We start from the raw sequence: 17,593 nt of genomic DNA, 5'->3' as shown, positions 1-17,593 counted from the left end.
GATGGGAATGGGTCTGGCAGTGCCAGGCAAGAGGACATACAAACAGGCCAACACTACAAGCCTGTTTATTCCTTAAACCACTATACAGTTGCACATATAAACATAATGCTGTTACAATGCCTGTCTTTGTGTCCCATAAAAAAAATGATTAAATTTCAAAATTAGCATCGAGGAATCCCTGATTGGTTTTTGAGATACTGAGAGTTGATTCTTCAGACTGAGTGATGTGTCATAAGTAATGCATTGTGTTTGGCTACATAACTGTAGAGCCTGAGGACTCCTCGTGTTGGGAACATTGAGATGATGGTGGTTTAGCAGATTGGCTTATACTTTGTAATTACCATCATTGGGAGTAGGCTAATGAAGCTAAGTGAAGGTTCAGTCAGGGAGACGGTCTCCTTGTGGATGTCTCCTAAGTCACATACACAGTTTCTGCTACACCTAGGCTCCACCAGCTCATACTCTTTTTATCCAATCACTGACTGACACGCTTGCCTTGAGCCAATCACGCTTGAGCTATCAGAGTTTAAAATGCTCTTTCTCACTGCTGTTATTCAGTGATACTGCGCAACCCTCATCCACACCTGCACCACCTCAAATCTACAATACAGCCAAGTCTAGTTTAAATAATTTCCTAATTTTGTGTTGAAAAATACCCATGGCCATTTAGAAGAAACAAATTAAACTAGCCGATACTTGACGTAGTGAGAAAATCCGTTCTCTTAGGGTCAACATTCACCTCAGTAACTTAAGGAAAAAGGCTTTGTTAATTTGAAATACAAGCCCCTTCACTGTAATAATCTCAGCTTTCATGATTTCACATGCAGTTCAGTGCAACTGTGCGTCTCTATGTTGAAGCCATAAGGGTTCACAACTACTTTGTCTTGTACCATTCCTCATGAAGGCTTTCCCCTCCCTTTTCTACTCCACTTTCCATTTTCTCCAATCCTGCTCTTTGCCATTGTAGGTTCTTTTTCTCAGTACACAAAAATTTTTTCCTTCATTCTCTTTGTTTGTTCTCCTGCCTTCTCCTTCCTCTCACTCTAAAATATTAAATGAGGTACAGATGCTTCAAAATCATGTGAAACGACTCAGCAGGATTCTTAACTAAAGGGACAAATGCTAAAAAAGTAGAGTGGATGTTCCATGTGAATTACATCCCAGCTGGGCCTTGGTTTCACATGTTTCTGCTTCTAGCTGACAGTGAGGTAAACATCAGGGGCAGGCCGCGCTGTCAATAAGCAAATAAAAGGGCAATGATCGATGTTTACAACAGTCAACTATTTCAGTCAGAGGCTGTGCTGCAAAGCAATGGTTGGTCATAAAAGCGTGATAACCAAGCTCAGTCGAGAAGATGGGGCCAATTTGCCCTGTAACCCGAGTATGATGATTTAATTAATAGATGACACAGAAGCAAGTATTCAGTTGCTGCAGATACACACTGATAGCAGAGGAGGGAAAGGATTCCTAATGGATGGAGAAACACTTAAGAGAGAAAGAAATCAAGACAAGCAGGGCACTCTCCGTGTTCACAATTATTTGAGTAAGACAGGCTCATGTAAACAGACAAGGATTACCCCCCCCAACTGCTTTGTTAAAAAAAATCATAATTACAGAGCTGCTTTAGTTGTGGTTGTACTGGACTTTATCATGAGAGGTCACTGAGGGTATTTTCAATCAGTGTGAGCAGACATGTTTCAACATGTAAAGAAGAATATTTGCATTCACCTGATTAGCACTCTCACACACTCATATGTATGGACAATGTTAAGTTAAAATCATAAGCCTTGCCCTAAAAATGGCAGTTAACAGAAGTTAGGTTTAATAATTAGTTCAAAGTTGTATAATGAGTTCTGAAAACATCAAACTGACTGACTTAATTTAACTGTTCTGAGAAAACAAGTCCAACAAACTTAAGAAGTTAACTGAATTTGAAACAAATCATGTGTGCAGATATAAATTGCCAACAGGTTTGTATGGAGGTTCATTTGTCTAACTAACTTTACTTCCATAGGTTTTGCTTTTCATTTCCATTTTCTCAATGTAAAGAGTCACGTCTCTGGCTGCTGCTGTCAGTGCTGCCTTGAGTCTGTGCTTTGAGACCTGGTGATGAATTCCTGCCAATTATACAAGCTACATGCATCTCTCCTTTTCCTGAGAAAATTAGCATTACCACTTCTTTGGTTGGACTTGTCCATGTGTTTAAACAGTGGAGATGAAATGTAAAGTTGCATTTGAGAGAAAGGTCTGTCACAGGCCTGGTTACATTATTCCTATTTGTACAAATCAGTCTAGTAATAGTTTCAGGGAAAGCCTCACCTCTGTACATTTGACATTGTTTTTGCAGGTTAATGTTGATGGTCTTCCCCTTGGCAGGGTAGTGCAAATACTTGTGATATATGATGAAGTCTATTCAGGCTCCAACCTGAAAATTGCCTGGAAGTGGTTTGGTCATGAGCTAATACTGTTAAAAAAAACATGTTGACATGGCTTAACAAGTTAAACCATATTTCAAGCTTTCTTTGTATCGATGGCTTCACCTACAGCCTTGTTCACGCAGTATGAATTCTGAGCAATTTCTACCTGCCATTAGAGCTGATGGAGCCTTTTGGATGAACAGCAAGACATCTTCAGTTAACTAGAAATCAATTTGGTTTGAAATATTATTTAAACGTTCATAATAGTGTGTGTAGACGGATGAAATTACAATGTATACATATACTGTACATGTAAGCAGATTATGCTTTTACTATGAGCTGTTACTGTATGAACCTACAGCTGTGCATACAGTTTATATAACAGATACATACATGTAAGTGAATTAGCAGTAACACTGACCTGAAATGTGACCATGTGGCTCGTGTGTGGTCTAATATTAATGTTTTCTAATATTTTAGTATCAGCTGGTGTTAAAGCACAAATGAGACAAACTATAAATGGCCCTGTTTCATTTGAAACTGGTAAGATGAATGGCTGGGGCCACAGGAAGATAGTGAGGATGAGCATATTTCTTTTTCCATCATGGTGAGACGAAACTGACTTACAAATTAACTATAAAAACAAGAACTACATATGATGTCATCAACAAAAAGATGTCAGCAAAATAACAATATCCTATTTTTTTATTAAAAAAAGGAGACAAATTGACATCTTTTGGGAAAAATCACATAATCCAAAGTCTCCCTCTTGATGTCTCTGAATGGCTGCACATTCCTCTTCGTGCATGCCCGAATTAACTTCTGGGTGACTTTGCACGTCAGCAGTGCACAGCGCAACAGTGTTAAACCTGGAGCTGGCTGCTCCCATGGCTGCATGTGCTCAACCAATGATGTGAGATGGAGAAAGTACATGATGGCAACATCAGGGCTTGGTTAGGGGAAAAAACAGGTTGACATTCAAAGCCACTTAAATTTGAGTTAGTGAAGTACTCGTGGGGGAAAAGCCATATTACTCTGCAATAACTGGAAGGGAAATTATAGACCTGAAGACACTGACTTTGACGATAAGATGTTGTAATAATGTTTCTTAGTTTTGACTTATATTATCTTAAGGTACCTGACAGAGAAAGGCAGTGATAAAATGATATATACCACTAGCATCTCCAATGAACCATTGCCTTCCAATGGAGGTTTAGCCAATTATGTACATGTAAGTCATTTTGCTAGATAAACTGGAGAACCTCCTAATTTAGCTAAAATAGTTTTATGTGATGTGTTAGATAGGCTTCATGTACAGTGTACTTGCTCCACATATTTGCCGTAAGTTATGACTTTGAACATATTCCACTTAAATGTAGTCCATTAGCAACATCTACTGATAAGGGCTATACAATGCATGCATTATATGTGAAAATCTGGTTTGGGGCTTGGATAAAAATATGAGATTTTGTAAATATATGCACATGGGACTGTGCAAACTGAAATAAAAACACTTCTAAATGTAACAATCAATAACACTGGCTAGCACAATGAGAGGCCTAAATAATTACAGAATCAAGTCATTACCCTTCTGAGTGAATGCAGTGCTTAGAACAAACAAGCATCATCAGTCACACAGTCTGTCCTGTAGGTTTGTAATTGTCATTAGCAGTTCTTTTAGCCTCAAATCATTTATATTGTCTTCAAAAAGAATAACAAGGCATTTTAATGTTCACAAAAATGTAATTAAGTAATGTGGACTTGTGTCTTTCATACAAAGATGAGCCTAAAATGGCAAAACTAGTCAATTAAGAGTAAGATTACTGAATTAAAAAAATTCTCAAAAAGTAAAGCCAGAGTACCTTGATCGCTCCCTGGTGGCTGGCTGTAGTATAGGTCATAAACCTCGCCTCTGCGATTAGTTGATGCGACATGGACTGATTGATAAAGTAAAAGTACACACCAAATGTGTTAAAATGCGCTCCAGTTAGTTTGGTTTTGAGTACTTACTTGATGTTATAAACACAGGACTGACACAAAATTGATTTAGTGCGTGTATCAGAGCGACCTCGCTAGCTATCGCCACTGCCCAGACTCTGGCTCCAAATTACATCTTAGGGTCAAGATAGTGGCATTGGTATCTGGGATGATTGACCATTAATTGTTGGATAGTTGAAGGAAATGGAGATGTGTTCTCAATTTCTATATACAGTCCATGGCTGGGGCTAGCTGGTTGGCATGCTAACTTCAATAGAGAAAGAAGTAATAGAAATAGAAGCAAAACAATAGTTAACAGTTGCTTTATCTTCTACCACCAGACGTCTTAGTGAATGAAGGAAAATAGTTTAATTCTGAACTCAAGCAATTCAGTCACTGCAAGATTGGTAACATCTTTTGATTCTAATGTAACCTATGTATCTACAGCAAATGCTTACATACGGCACCTGTGCCTGACAAATTGGTTATTCGGCATACTGAGTAACCCAAGGAAACTCAAAAAAGAAAAGATCTGGCCAGTTAAATGCAGCCATTTAAATAAAAAATGGGAGAAAACAATTACTCAAGCAGCTCTCTCTGTGGAGCCTAGTGAGGGAGGCTGCTTTAGAACAGTGCAGCATGGCAGAGGGCATATTTAAACTCTATAGTCCAGGAGGAGAGCTTCTCTCAACACCATCAACACAAGCAGGCCCAGGAGACTCTCCAAGCCCGGCCACACACACACACACACGCACACACACACACACACACACACACTTTTTTATTCACATGTCAAAAACAACTATTGGGTGATGGCACACAAAATACGAACACACCACATCTACACACAGAGACACCCTGACATAGGCTCACAAATCACTCTTTCTCCTCAAAGTAAAAAAAAATCAAGTGATAAAACTGCATCAATACTTGATTTATAGGCACACATACATAGATGTTCTGTGTGTGTGTGTGTGTGTGTGTGTGTGTGGACTACATCATACAATCTATCTATTTAAAGCGCCTCCTGCGGCTACACACACACACACACACACACACACACACACACACACACACACACACACACACACACACACACACACACACACCACACACGTTTAAGCCTGTCTACTCAGGTTGCCAAAGACAAACTGTAGCATGTGAGTGAAGCAGGAGAGTGAGCAGTGACTGGATGAATAAAGGAAAATGCACTTCTGAGGCCGACACCAACACGCTCCACTTTGCATGGTGAACAAAGCAGCCAAGCGCAGCTTTGCTGAGATCTATCTGCGAGAGAGGGCACGGGTTAAATCAGTTTTTCAGTTGGTAAGATGCAACTGCTCAATATCATCAGGTTCGGAGCAAATATATGCCTACTTTATATCAAGGTTGTAAGGAGATCTAATCGAATAGATAGAATGCTTCCTATTCTGGAGGACACCAGGATTTACTTGTCAATAGAGGCAGCACTTTAAGCTGCTTCTCAAAATAAAAGAGGCTATTTGTGCCATTTCACCTGGCTGCTTCAGGTAACAACTTTTTATATCTGCCTATTTATCTCCTCCTACGCCTGGATGAAGTATAAATGTTTTCACTCTTTCCTTACTGTTTACTTATTTAAATGCCACCATCAGGTCTGACTTTCAGACAATGAAAGACATCTTAGAATTTTCCGTAAAATGAGAAACGTGTCATTGAGACAAACAACAAACTCCTGCCAATCAAATTAATTTTCCATTATCTTGGGGATGGTTGTGACTCTGGTGTGTCATAGATGTGATTGGGTTTCATTTTACAAAAAGCATGATTCATTTGTGATTTATTAATTTTTCTTTTGTCCATCTCCTGATTAAACAGTGTAGGTTGTGTGTGGGAAATAAGACACATTCATTCCAAGCTAGAGTGGGCATGATGCCGTGGCTTCTGAATATTCTGGTATTCTGGCAACATTGTGGGATCTCCAGTGTTTGTGCTGCCACCATTCCAAAGCGGAGGCAGCTTTTCATATCCAAATACTGACAAACACTAAATGAGTAAAGGGCAGTCAAGATAAACGGCACTTGATTATGTAGTGTTTACCACTCGAGCAAGTTCTAACTATAAGTACCAAAAACATGTAAAAAAAAACTAAATGTTTCATAATCTGAAGGATTGCTTTAAAGAGCATTCTATATAAACCCAGTTCATTTTAAAGATCCTGACCGTTCCTCGAGGAATCATCACGAAAAATACAAAACCTCATCATGCACTTTAACACAAAACAATTAAAATACAGAAATATAACATATATGTATGACTTTCCTCATTCTGTTCAACACCCTCATATGTAGGTTTGTCATAAATCAAATGTAATGAAAGAATACCGCAGCATGTAGATGTTGCAAAGATTTGGATTTGGGTCCAAATTGAAATGACTTTACGTGCCCACCTTCGTCTGTGCAACACTCACGGAGGAGAGAGAGCAAAAGGAGTGAAAGGACAATATAGAGCAAGAGAGACTGAAGAGGAGGAAATATTAACTGGGGGTTACTGGTAAAAGAAAAAAGACACTTGGGTAATCGATGGCCTCAAAGGATTTTTGTATTCCTGTCAATTGAGAGTGATAGAGCTTACAGTGATCCCAGTCCACCCACAGCTCCACTCCACAGGCCAGGGGAAGGTAGAGCACTTTATTGGTGACTGGACTTTGATCTTGATCTACAGGACTTACAGCTCATACCCACACACCCTCAAAGCACTACAGCACAGGAAATCTGACTTTTTAGCTTTCTGGAAAACCAACAGGATAAAGCAAACTGACGAGATAGATGAAACACACTCTACACCCCATGAAGAGCAGACACAAATACAACCCTCAGTCTCCCACAAACTAAAGTCAATCGGAATTTATGACTTAGCGCACACAACTTTGTATGAAAAATTGAAATGAAATGAAATGAGGGAGTATTTCAATGAAACTAAATGTATTTGTGGATCTTCTGTTGCTTAAAGTTTGGATTTTAAATGTTAACCAAACCTATAAACATGGCTCTATTTTTAGCAAATGTTATTTTTTTCAGATTTCTGAAAAGTTTAATTGCCTTACCAAAGACTAAATGTACTTTGATCAACTTCTACTGAGAGACAGAGAAACATAGAAGAGGTTCCTACCTGAAAAAACACAGCCATGGCTGCAATGATCCTCTTCTCCCTGAGCGATGCACTGAGGCTGTCGAAGTCATCTGAGTTGTACATGTAGATCTGCATCTGTGAGAGACAGAGACACTGGGTTACACCTGGGGACACATTCCTTCACTGAAGAGAATACAACCATACATCACAGTGTGCTGTTATGAATGAATGCACTCTCTCAAAATTAACCGTAATTATTGCTATACAGATACGTCCTACCTACAAAATACTATTGATATAAATGCTCTACTGTATATATAATATAGTATTCTGCTGTTTGTAGGTATATAGACTTCAGCTGGATCTATAGTTGTAACAAGAGGTCAATGGGAGAGATTGAGAAATGTCAGTATGTGTTCAGATAGCATTCATATTATTATATAACAATGTAAGTCTAATTATATAAAAGCATAGTTATAATTATAATGAGGTCTCAGATTTCACGTTGCTCAACACACACACACTGGATGGGTGGATATATAGCTCTTCTACAACCAGATGATCAGTCCATCAAGCTGGAGCTGGAAACAGGAAGCACCAAAACAAAACATCTATGTAGAATTAACTATTATATAAAGTCTATGACAACATTCGGATTTACTTATATATACACTAAACATATAGTCTTTGTCCACCTTTATTCGGATGACAGATGGATCCAAGTATGAGTCGACAATCTTTGTCTGCTACAAATGTGAAAACTGCCCTTCATGCTTTCATTACATCCTATGGGATTCCCTGCTGTGGGATTTTCACACTCCTGACTAGAGCAGCAGCGAATTCAAATGCTGCTGCTGCTGGGAGCAGCTCCTTCATATGAAGAAGTAAAGAAAACTTTTAATAAGATTTAAAACTGATTAAAAAAAAGCTAATCAGAAGGACAAAAACATTTTTTTTCGCTGTTACATGTACGAGAAATGTGGACTAAACAAACTGCTAACATCAACAGCTCTGGGCTTCATTTATTGAGAAATGACTCAGCAGAAAATCTGCAATTCACTGCTTACTTTGTGTTTGCATAATTGTGGTAATGAGGAAAGGCTGGAATTCAAATGTCCCATTATATTTGACTGGCATTAGCAGTAGCTAGTTGGCATATTGTATGGACAATCAATGAGGCCTGTGACCCATTAGAACTCATACAAAATAAATCAGTTGTTTCTTTTCTGTAAAACTGTTTTCCCTTTTACAGAGGAGTCCACACATCTCACATCTGTTTAATAGTGTTACAATGAATGATTAGGTCTGAACTGAAATATATCTCCTAAATGTCAAACTAGCAGTGTTTGTTATATACTATTAGTTCTCTACAAGCAATATTTGCCATTCGATCTTCATTGGATATTAATGACATCCCGGTGCTCATTTCCTGTTATTAGTCCATCACTTCCCTACTGTGTCTGTTCCATTCAGACCCGAGCCCCTGTTTAAAAATGATTTTTTTATTAAATGGCTCAAAAATATTTGAATTGAACTAAATATTGCTTTCAAATTGGGACTACTTTCCAAAGATGTGGACTTAAATTACATGATTTTGATTTGAGTCATGGATCTGGTGACACCAGACAGCCAGTCATCTTGTATCAGAAGCAGTTTCAGTTGGCAGTAAACACAAGCTGAAGCCTTAAATCATCCCATGTGGTTGCAAAGACAACCATGTGGTAAGCTAAGAAAGGATGGCAAAATTACAGTGTTTAAATAGGTAGCGAAAACAATGTAGGCGCAGAATAATCAGACTGTGGATACTCATCATCTTTTTAACCTTTGGTTAGAAGGATATATTTATTGTCGCTTTGGGCCTTGGAATGGCATTTTATAATAGCAAACCAAACTCCCTATAATCCTCTAACTAAATTAACAATTTCCATATTTGGTGAATTTATGTAAACACAGTTGTCCATCGAGATGGTGATAAACACAAGGTAAATTGTCACTTTGCTATTTGTGTTGAAAAAACAACCAAGTTGCAACCTTGAATATTATGAAAGGTGCCTAGATTATGTGCCACTGCTCAGTGAAAACCAATGAGACGCACACACAGGTCAAACAGTCAGGCACTGGCAGTTGTCATGGTAACACATAATAAATGTGTGCGCACTGTGTGAGAATGAGGAACACATTATTGTGTCTGTATCTATGTGCATGTACACAGAAACTGTGTTCATATGCACATGCGTTTACATAATTTGTGGCGAACACATTCCTGCCAAAAGCAGTTTCAGGAGCTTTTTCTTTGCCAAGATCAACACTGTCAATATCACTCGTGTTGTAGTTTCTCCAGCTTGCTAATCCTTGCATAAAGAGCCCGTGCATCGCTTTTTGATCTATTTGTGGAGTAAACAGTTGTCAAGCAGCCTGATATAGAGTCTGTTTGGTGACTTTATAGCAGAGACGACTTGAGTGGAACATCACATTGTCCCAGACTGGAATTAATTAAAATCAAAGTGGAGAATTGTGCTTGGGAATGTGGCAGTGAGACAGCAGCTCAAAAAATTTGAATCGGTTCATACACAGCAGTATTTGTCTTCTTCACATAGTGAAGTTGGATGGTGATGACACCAAATAGAGAAACGACTACGTTTCAAGCAGCCATCTGTGACTGTTAAAGCTGAGTGAGAAGTGTGGTGCAGGGCCCCTCTGGGCCCTTATATCGACTGCTGAGTCCCCCTGCATTAGAATGCCATAGTACCAACTTTAAATACTAATGAACTAATGTGTTTTGACACCATTCCATCAAAATATCTCAGGACACTCTTTCCCACTTAAGCGCCCATGTTTTATTTCAGTTGTTCGAAGGAGAGAGCTTATACAACATCCTCGAGGAGAAGCCCAGCACCTACTGTCTTTTCTCCTAATGTGTCACCTTATTTGTGCAGCCTGTCCAAGTGTTTCTGATAGAAAAGATCTGAACTCTGAACAAGAGGACGTTTGTTGTTGCCATGTCTCCCGAGCTGTACCATATGTCAGACTATCACAACAATGACACAACAATGTGGCAGCAGATCAGCCAAATTACTCTGGGGAAAAAATAAAAAAGTCCAGTCACTCTGCTGAACTGCTCATTAATCCAGCTAAAGGCCGACATTTATGTGGCTCAAGTCTTTAATCGACTCTTTCTACAATGAACTCCACCATATATTGTAATGTTTGGAGTCACTACTTTGCGCTGATGTTTATCTTTGAACTGTGAACTCTGCATGTCAATATTCCCCACTGGCACCATAGTAAGTGTGTCAAATATATTTTAGCAGTCTGTCTGAGAAAGAGGAAGCCTGCCTCCCTCTCAGCGATCAGCCTTAGGGGGCCTGTAACAGCACCTCTCCTTTCCTGGAGTTCAAAAGCCTGAGTGGGAGAGATGCTGTTGAGCCCGGAGGCAAGTCATCTCATCACCAAACAACTTGTTTATTCTCTGCTCAGGAAAACACTTTGGAGAGGAGAGGGGAAGCCTCCTGTCACTCACAGGGCAACCAAGGTCCACTTCCCCACTTTTGAATGTTCACATCAGGCCAAAGGACATCATCTCCCAGCTGTTCTGAGACCAGCCATACACAAAGCTGCAACCTGTTATCTGAGCTGAGGAAGGCCCATGGTTAGGTGAACACTTGGTTAAAGATCCAACTGTATGCGCTGCCCTCCCAGCGTTAACATTAAATAGAAAGAGCCTTTCTGTGTCACTGCAATGCATTCTGGTTGGTGAGTAAATGTAAAGACGTGAAACAGCAAAGGGAAGAAAAGGTAAGCATACTTCATATCATATAGTGTTCTTCTTCAATGTTGATGCTGCAGTCATGCTTTTATTCTACTACACTGAGGCAATAACGCTGCTTATATTTCAACAGTTCAACCTGGGAGTTATTTAGCTGCATCATTACAATTGCATCCATGTGTAATTTAACTTCAATTAACTTAAATTCTAAAGAGACAAGCACTGTACGGCCCTGTGAGTCAATCTATGAGGCTGCTATGCTAACCATGTCCGATTGGTGAAAGCTGAGAACAAAAGTTTGTTTTACATCCTATCATTTTATGCAATAAACAGTGAGCTGTGCGATGTGAAAAATAACCTGGATAGATCAAATAATTTAAACCCGTATATATTGTACATACGAATAATGTATATAGGTCAAAAACATCATGGGACATCTTATAACTTACACCATATAACATTTACTTATGTGTACATGTGTGTACACATAAGTAAATGTTATATGGTCCTCATCAAACACAGATGTGATATTGTGTAATGTACTCAATGAAACATTAATATAGTTGAAGGTAAGCACAGGAGACAGTCTCTCACCGTGAACAGGCTGCCGTGATGAATCAGGCAGCCTGCACTGCTGACACCTTAATGCATCATTATTATAGATGTTCTAAGTGGTTTCTGAGGGAGGGAACAACAAGCTGATTTAAAGCTAACAACTCACCTGAAAACCAAGTGTACACACATTCATTCTATGATGCTACAAGATTCTGTTATCTATCACTGTGAACAGCTCTCCTCAGCGACACACACACACAGTGTTGCGCATGAACACGTCCATATTTGTTGTGAACACTGAACTGTACAAATCAGTTTACAAATGATGAACGTGAGAGGCGTTCACTCCTGTGAGAGTTTTTTTTTTTTAAATCATCATCGTATAGGCCATCATTTTAAATACCAGCAGCATGTGAAAACCAGGAGCGAGTGAAAATGTGTGTGTGTGCTCCCAGACTCCTCAGACTGCGAGCATACACACACACACACACACACACACACACACACACAGGCCCAGCGGCCCCGCCCCCACTCACTCACAGTGACACAGTGACATAAGAGGACCAGAGCTCGTTAATGTGAACCAGGCGGTAAGTTACTTTGTTGAAGAGAAGTGGCAACAAACTGTGAAAACACAGTTTCCACTACTGTCCACATCTGTACATCAGGACAAATGTGTCAACCTTTTGTGCGCACTCAGTACAACACAAGACAAACACACAGCCAGGACTCAGTGTTAAAGTGACCAGAGGATCCGTATTTATGATCTGACACCATGGATTTATAACTACATAACAGGCTACCTCTCATGATGCCAAGTGTAAAGTTTTCATTACACTGGTCAATGGTATTAATCCTGTGGGTGAAAGCTGTTTATAGTGTGTTGCATTGCTGCAGTTTGGTCTTTTGTTACAAATAAATGAATTCTTATGAGACATAAATTGCTCAAACACTAAGTGCCATCATGAGAAGAGGAACAGGGATGTATGCACAGTGGCCGGACATCATTTCAAACTGCTGTCTCTCCTCACTCTTACAGTATGAGCCCCGAGGCACCTACATGGTGCGACAGTCAACTTACTTTACAGAAAAACTACATGTCACCTGTGGTTTTGCCATTTTTGAGTTTAGTGCTCATTGCCATTTTTGCAGTTACTGGAGATAAACAATGCTAAATTTGTGCACAGAGGATGAAAGCCTGGGTGGAGCAGCGGTGCCATGGTAAACAGTGCTGCCTCACAGCAAAAAGTGTCTGGGCGGAGTTTGTTGTCCCTCTGCTTGTCCCACAGACCAGAGACATGCAGTTATTTGGCAACCTTAAATCACAAATCAATGTGTTTCAAAGTGTCAATGTGAGTGTCTTTGTCTGAGTGTCAGCCCTGTGATAGAGTGGCTACCTGTCCAGGGTGTACCCTGCCCCTTTGCCACCATGCAGTGTCAGCTGGGATTGGCTCCAGCCCTCGGACAACCTTCACAGTTAAGTGGTATGGCTAATGGAATGGGATGTAAATGTTTGAAAGTCTGGGTGGAGCTCAGGTCAGATAAGCAACCTTGACTATACTGTAAATTAATCTTGTCCATCAAGCAAACACAGGTTGATCCCTACTTTTTGTCACGCTTATGTACGGAATGAAGAGGTGCAGACTCAAGATGAGATTTATGAGCTCTGGTTCTACACCAGTGTATCCTAAAAGTTATGCCCAGAAAAGCTCCAATCAAAGTTGCTCAGACAGCTGTTTCAACTGGCTCCTTTTGACACAAACTAGCCGTGGCTGCACTCTGAGTTGCCTCTGGGGGTCTGACCATGGTATCTTGGTGTGAGCCAAGCTACGCAGGAAACTAAGTTCAGTGGCTTGTGTCCACAATCTCAGTCTTTCTGTCAATACCCAAAGCTCCTGACCATAGATGAAAGTTGGAATGTAGATTTACTGGTACATCAAAACCTTTGCTTTCCGGCACAGCTTGAGGCCGCAACTCATTTCAGCCCTTCACACTTGGCTGTTAACCTCCTCGTTTTGAAGGTCATGGTTTGATTAAGCCAACAAAACCACATAATCTGCAAAGATCAAAGAAGAAATTCTGAGGTCCCCAAACGTGAAGCACCACACTTCATGCCGAGAATATGGAAACAGCTCCAACTCCAATAACATAAGGAGGCTATTTGATGGCTCATGTCGATGGCCTTAATATCCCATTCTCTAACGACCTTACAGGCGGAACAAATTTGCCACCATCGCGTTCTGTCACTCCACTGGCATGTCAATGTCGTTGTTTATTTTTTCAACAGTTTTGTTCCATTCAAGGAAACATTTCCTCACAAGGAAACTCAACTTTTCTACTGTCAGAGTAGATCCAGCTGAATATAAGCAATGTTACTCACCAAAACAGAAAGTATACAATACACCCTCCAAAGGAAAGATAACTTTTCCTTCATTTCTTATCAAAGCAAAGGGAATATTTCCACCAGAGGGGAGTCAGCGTTTTCCCCTTTCTCATCAAGTAATGGGGACATCTCTGGAGATAAAGAATATTTTATTGCCAGTTCTCAGCCAATTTAATATCAGACGTTTAACAAGAGAGGCTTTAAGATAATTCAGCTTTAATGCGAGATGTCTAAATGGTGATAGCAGAGTTTCAGATTGCTAACATCATAACGCTCAACACTAGGAGGAGCTAGTATCCCTATGTATTACACTCAACGCTGTGACTATCACACACGCACACACGCACACGCACACACACACACACACACACACACACACACACACACACAAAAGAGAAAATCAAAAGCAATGATCAGAATCAGTGGACAGAAAGTAGAGCCAGACCTGCAACTATCTCATTTCTGAATACATTCAAAGAAAAATAGGAGCAATGAGAAGATTATGCAGAGATTTTCTGCAGTTTTTGCTGTACTGTGTTTTTCTTTCACATATATATTTAACTGAAAAAAACCTAATGAATTCTTGTCACTGATTGGCTGGCTGATTTGCGTTAAGGATTTAAATTGTGACAACAGGCCAAACTTATCGATACTTGTAAACTTAAACATAACATAAATAAATAGTCAAAATAACATCAGTCAAGCTCAAACGACATGACCTACAAATAAATGGTAATAAAAAACACACTGTTGGTCAGCAAGAACGATGCATTCCGAGGTTGTATTATAATGGAAAAAATAATGGACCCCGTAATAAAATCTCATAAGTCCACATGTGCGTTGTTTTCTTATACAGGAACACATCGGCTCTCATTTATTGCTAACATAGCAGGGTTAAATATTAAAATCAGAATCCAAGAGGCTTTCCTCAATACTGATATGATATTTAGCATTTATTCTCCAAGATATAACAAAAACCCATAAGGATCTGTTTATAATGATATGACATGTGAAGAAAAAAAAGAAACATTTTCTGTTTATCAGCTAATCGCTTAATCACAAATAGTTTCAGCCTTCAAATGTAGAGATCTTTAAATCAAAAGACCCGCGGAAAGTTTAATTACAAAATGTCAATATCCCAACTGACTAACTTTAATTAAAAATGGAAGCTAACATCATGATTGTGATTTTAATATGATAAACTTTGTCTTATATTGCGGTCTTTAATTTTATCAGCTTTCACTTTGGACATGCATGGAATTTATATGATAGTAACTGATGAAATATGTTGCAGGCTCAGCAGTCGATGATGAGAAAGACCTTCAAACGTGTCTGAGGCAGACGTCATTTCTCCTCTGCTTCCAACCACAGGACAACAATTCAGAAACATGTGTCCTGACAGAAACCTCTGAGAACTCCTATCATTCCTTCCATCCGCCTTCAAGTGTCTCCTGGGAAGGCTCTGTTGCCTTAGGATGGAAATGTAAAGCAGCTGGGGGGCTGGGTGGAAACGCTGCCACTACAGTGCTGAGTGTGCGATGAGACCGGGCATGGCAGCCCACGATCCCCCCTGAGGGAGTGACAGATCCGAGGTGACATAAGCAAGGCTTGGTGTGAAAACAGACAACAGAATGCACCGCATGGACTGCACATCCTTGCTGAGAGGAGAGAGCCAGTACATCAAGAGCGAGGTTTGATGCTGCCTCTCCCTCTCCCTCTCTCGCCACGCTATGGGGTTTTGAATTCCCTGGCCACCTCAGAGCAGGAGAAAGGCCGTCCATCAAAGAAGGTCATACGACGTAGTGTTGCCGGTCACTGATGCAACACACTCGCTGCCTTTCATCTCCCTCGCTGCCATGGCTTTACAAAACAGATTGGAGATGCGGGCACAGGGCTGTACAGTCTGGGTTATGAGATATGTTTAGAGCATGCTGTGGCCTCGTGCAATCTATCTGAAAAACCCAATTGAAATGCATTACGTGAGAAATAGCCCTGAGAGTCAGCTGTGGCTTTTTCAATTTCAACAGTGTTACTTTTTCATAAAAGCAATGGGTTTGGGAGGAGTAGGGTGGGGATATTGCTTTTGCCCAAAACAGAAAACCTAAAAAAAAGAAGAAACAAAATTAAGAAAAAGAAACAAAAAAGTGGTAGGGACTGACCCCCATCAGCAAGCCAGATTATTAAAAATGGTAGAGAACAAGCTGGGCAACTGGGACCGCATCTATATGCCCTCTAGGTAGCATTGGGCTTTTAAAGAATGACTGTTTTTTTGTGTCATTGAGGACAGGCACCAGGAAATACAACATCATTTTAGGGATGGAGTGTGTTCCCTATCTGGAGGGAAGACAAATCATAAATAAAAAAAAAATATATATATATTTAAAAAAACAAGGGAGTGCAGCCTGGCAGTAATCATTTATCTTTGAAGGTCTAATGGAATGTAGCTGGCTGAGAGAGAGAGAGTGAAAGATTTAGAGGGAGAACGAGAAAGAAAAGACAATAAATGAGAAAAAAAAAGGCTGAAAAGCTGGATGTAAAAATAACAGAGGGAAAACTCCAAGGATATGGTACCATTACTAATACGATCAACAACACAGCAAAACATCCCCCATCAACATAATGCGGTTGTGTACGGAACACCTCCACGTGTTCCACTGCAACATCCAGTTAGACTGATTTCCTTCCTCCTGTAGGGAGCAACAGGAGAAGAGATGGTGTTTTCCATCAGCTCTGTCTGTCTGTATAACAGCACTGACAGTGTTCTTTTCTGCCTGTCATGCTACTGCATCAACACAGATAGCTGACAGCTCACCTCTCCTTTCATGGACAAATGTGTTTGCACACATATAGCCATTGCTTATAGGCACACACATTCTATTATAATGTCCTATACCTCTCCTGCTCAGAAATGTGTCGGGAAACGTTGTTTGTTTTCGAGATTAAAAACTAAAGCCTGTCATCAATTCATATTAATACTATTTGTGCTTTTTAATCAACTCAGCTTTACACTGCAATTGTAATGGTAGAGTAATACAGTAATGACATGCATAACTGTGACCTTAAGGAGCTAAATATGCATCCAGTTTTTTATTTTTCTACACTAATCTTGTGTCTGGCTGCGAAATGGATATCCAGCATGGAAACAATAATGAAGGACAGAAGCTGCTGTGACGTTCCGCCTTTTCTATGGAGCTGATGAACATAAGAAGTCCCACCAAGAGTGGGCCAAGATATTCTGTAATACCTGGCACACTCAAGGAAAGAAAGACTGCAAACTAGTTCATACTTTGCAAAAACAGCTTCGCAAATGTTGTACAAGCACAGAAATGTGCTTAACGTGTTTATTGGACGTCAAGGATACACAAAAGATGCCCCAAAGAGAAC

General features: G+C 39.9%; 1 protein-coding gene across 2 annotated transcripts in view; it reads right to left on the bottom strand.

Moving 5' to 3' along the window:
- The window catches only part of LOC118104932 (receptor-type tyrosine-protein phosphatase gamma), a 369,897-nt gene that overhangs the window by 92,063 nt on the left and 260,241 nt on the right, over positions 1 to 17,593 (bottom strand). The window contains exon 5 of one of the 2 annotated variants that reach the window (XM_035152240.2): positions 7,545 to 7,640. In XM_035152240.2, coding sequence (XP_035008131.2) covers positions 7,545 to 7,640 — 96 coding nt within the window. Of the gene's footprint in view, positions 1 to 7,544; positions 7,641 to 17,593 lie in introns of those variants that run through there. The other variant, XM_047339382.1, reaches the window with a different exon arrangement.

The sequence above is a fragment of the Hippoglossus stenolepis genome, chromosome 3 (assembly GCF_022539355.2).
Source record: "Hippoglossus stenolepis isolate QCI-W04-F060 chromosome 3, HSTE1.2, whole genome shotgun sequence".
NCBI lineage: Eukaryota > Metazoa > Chordata > Actinopteri > Pleuronectiformes > Pleuronectidae > Hippoglossus > Hippoglossus stenolepis.
The sequence above is the reverse complement of the archived record's forward strand: the minus strand, read 5'-3'. Positions and strand labels throughout refer to the sequence as shown.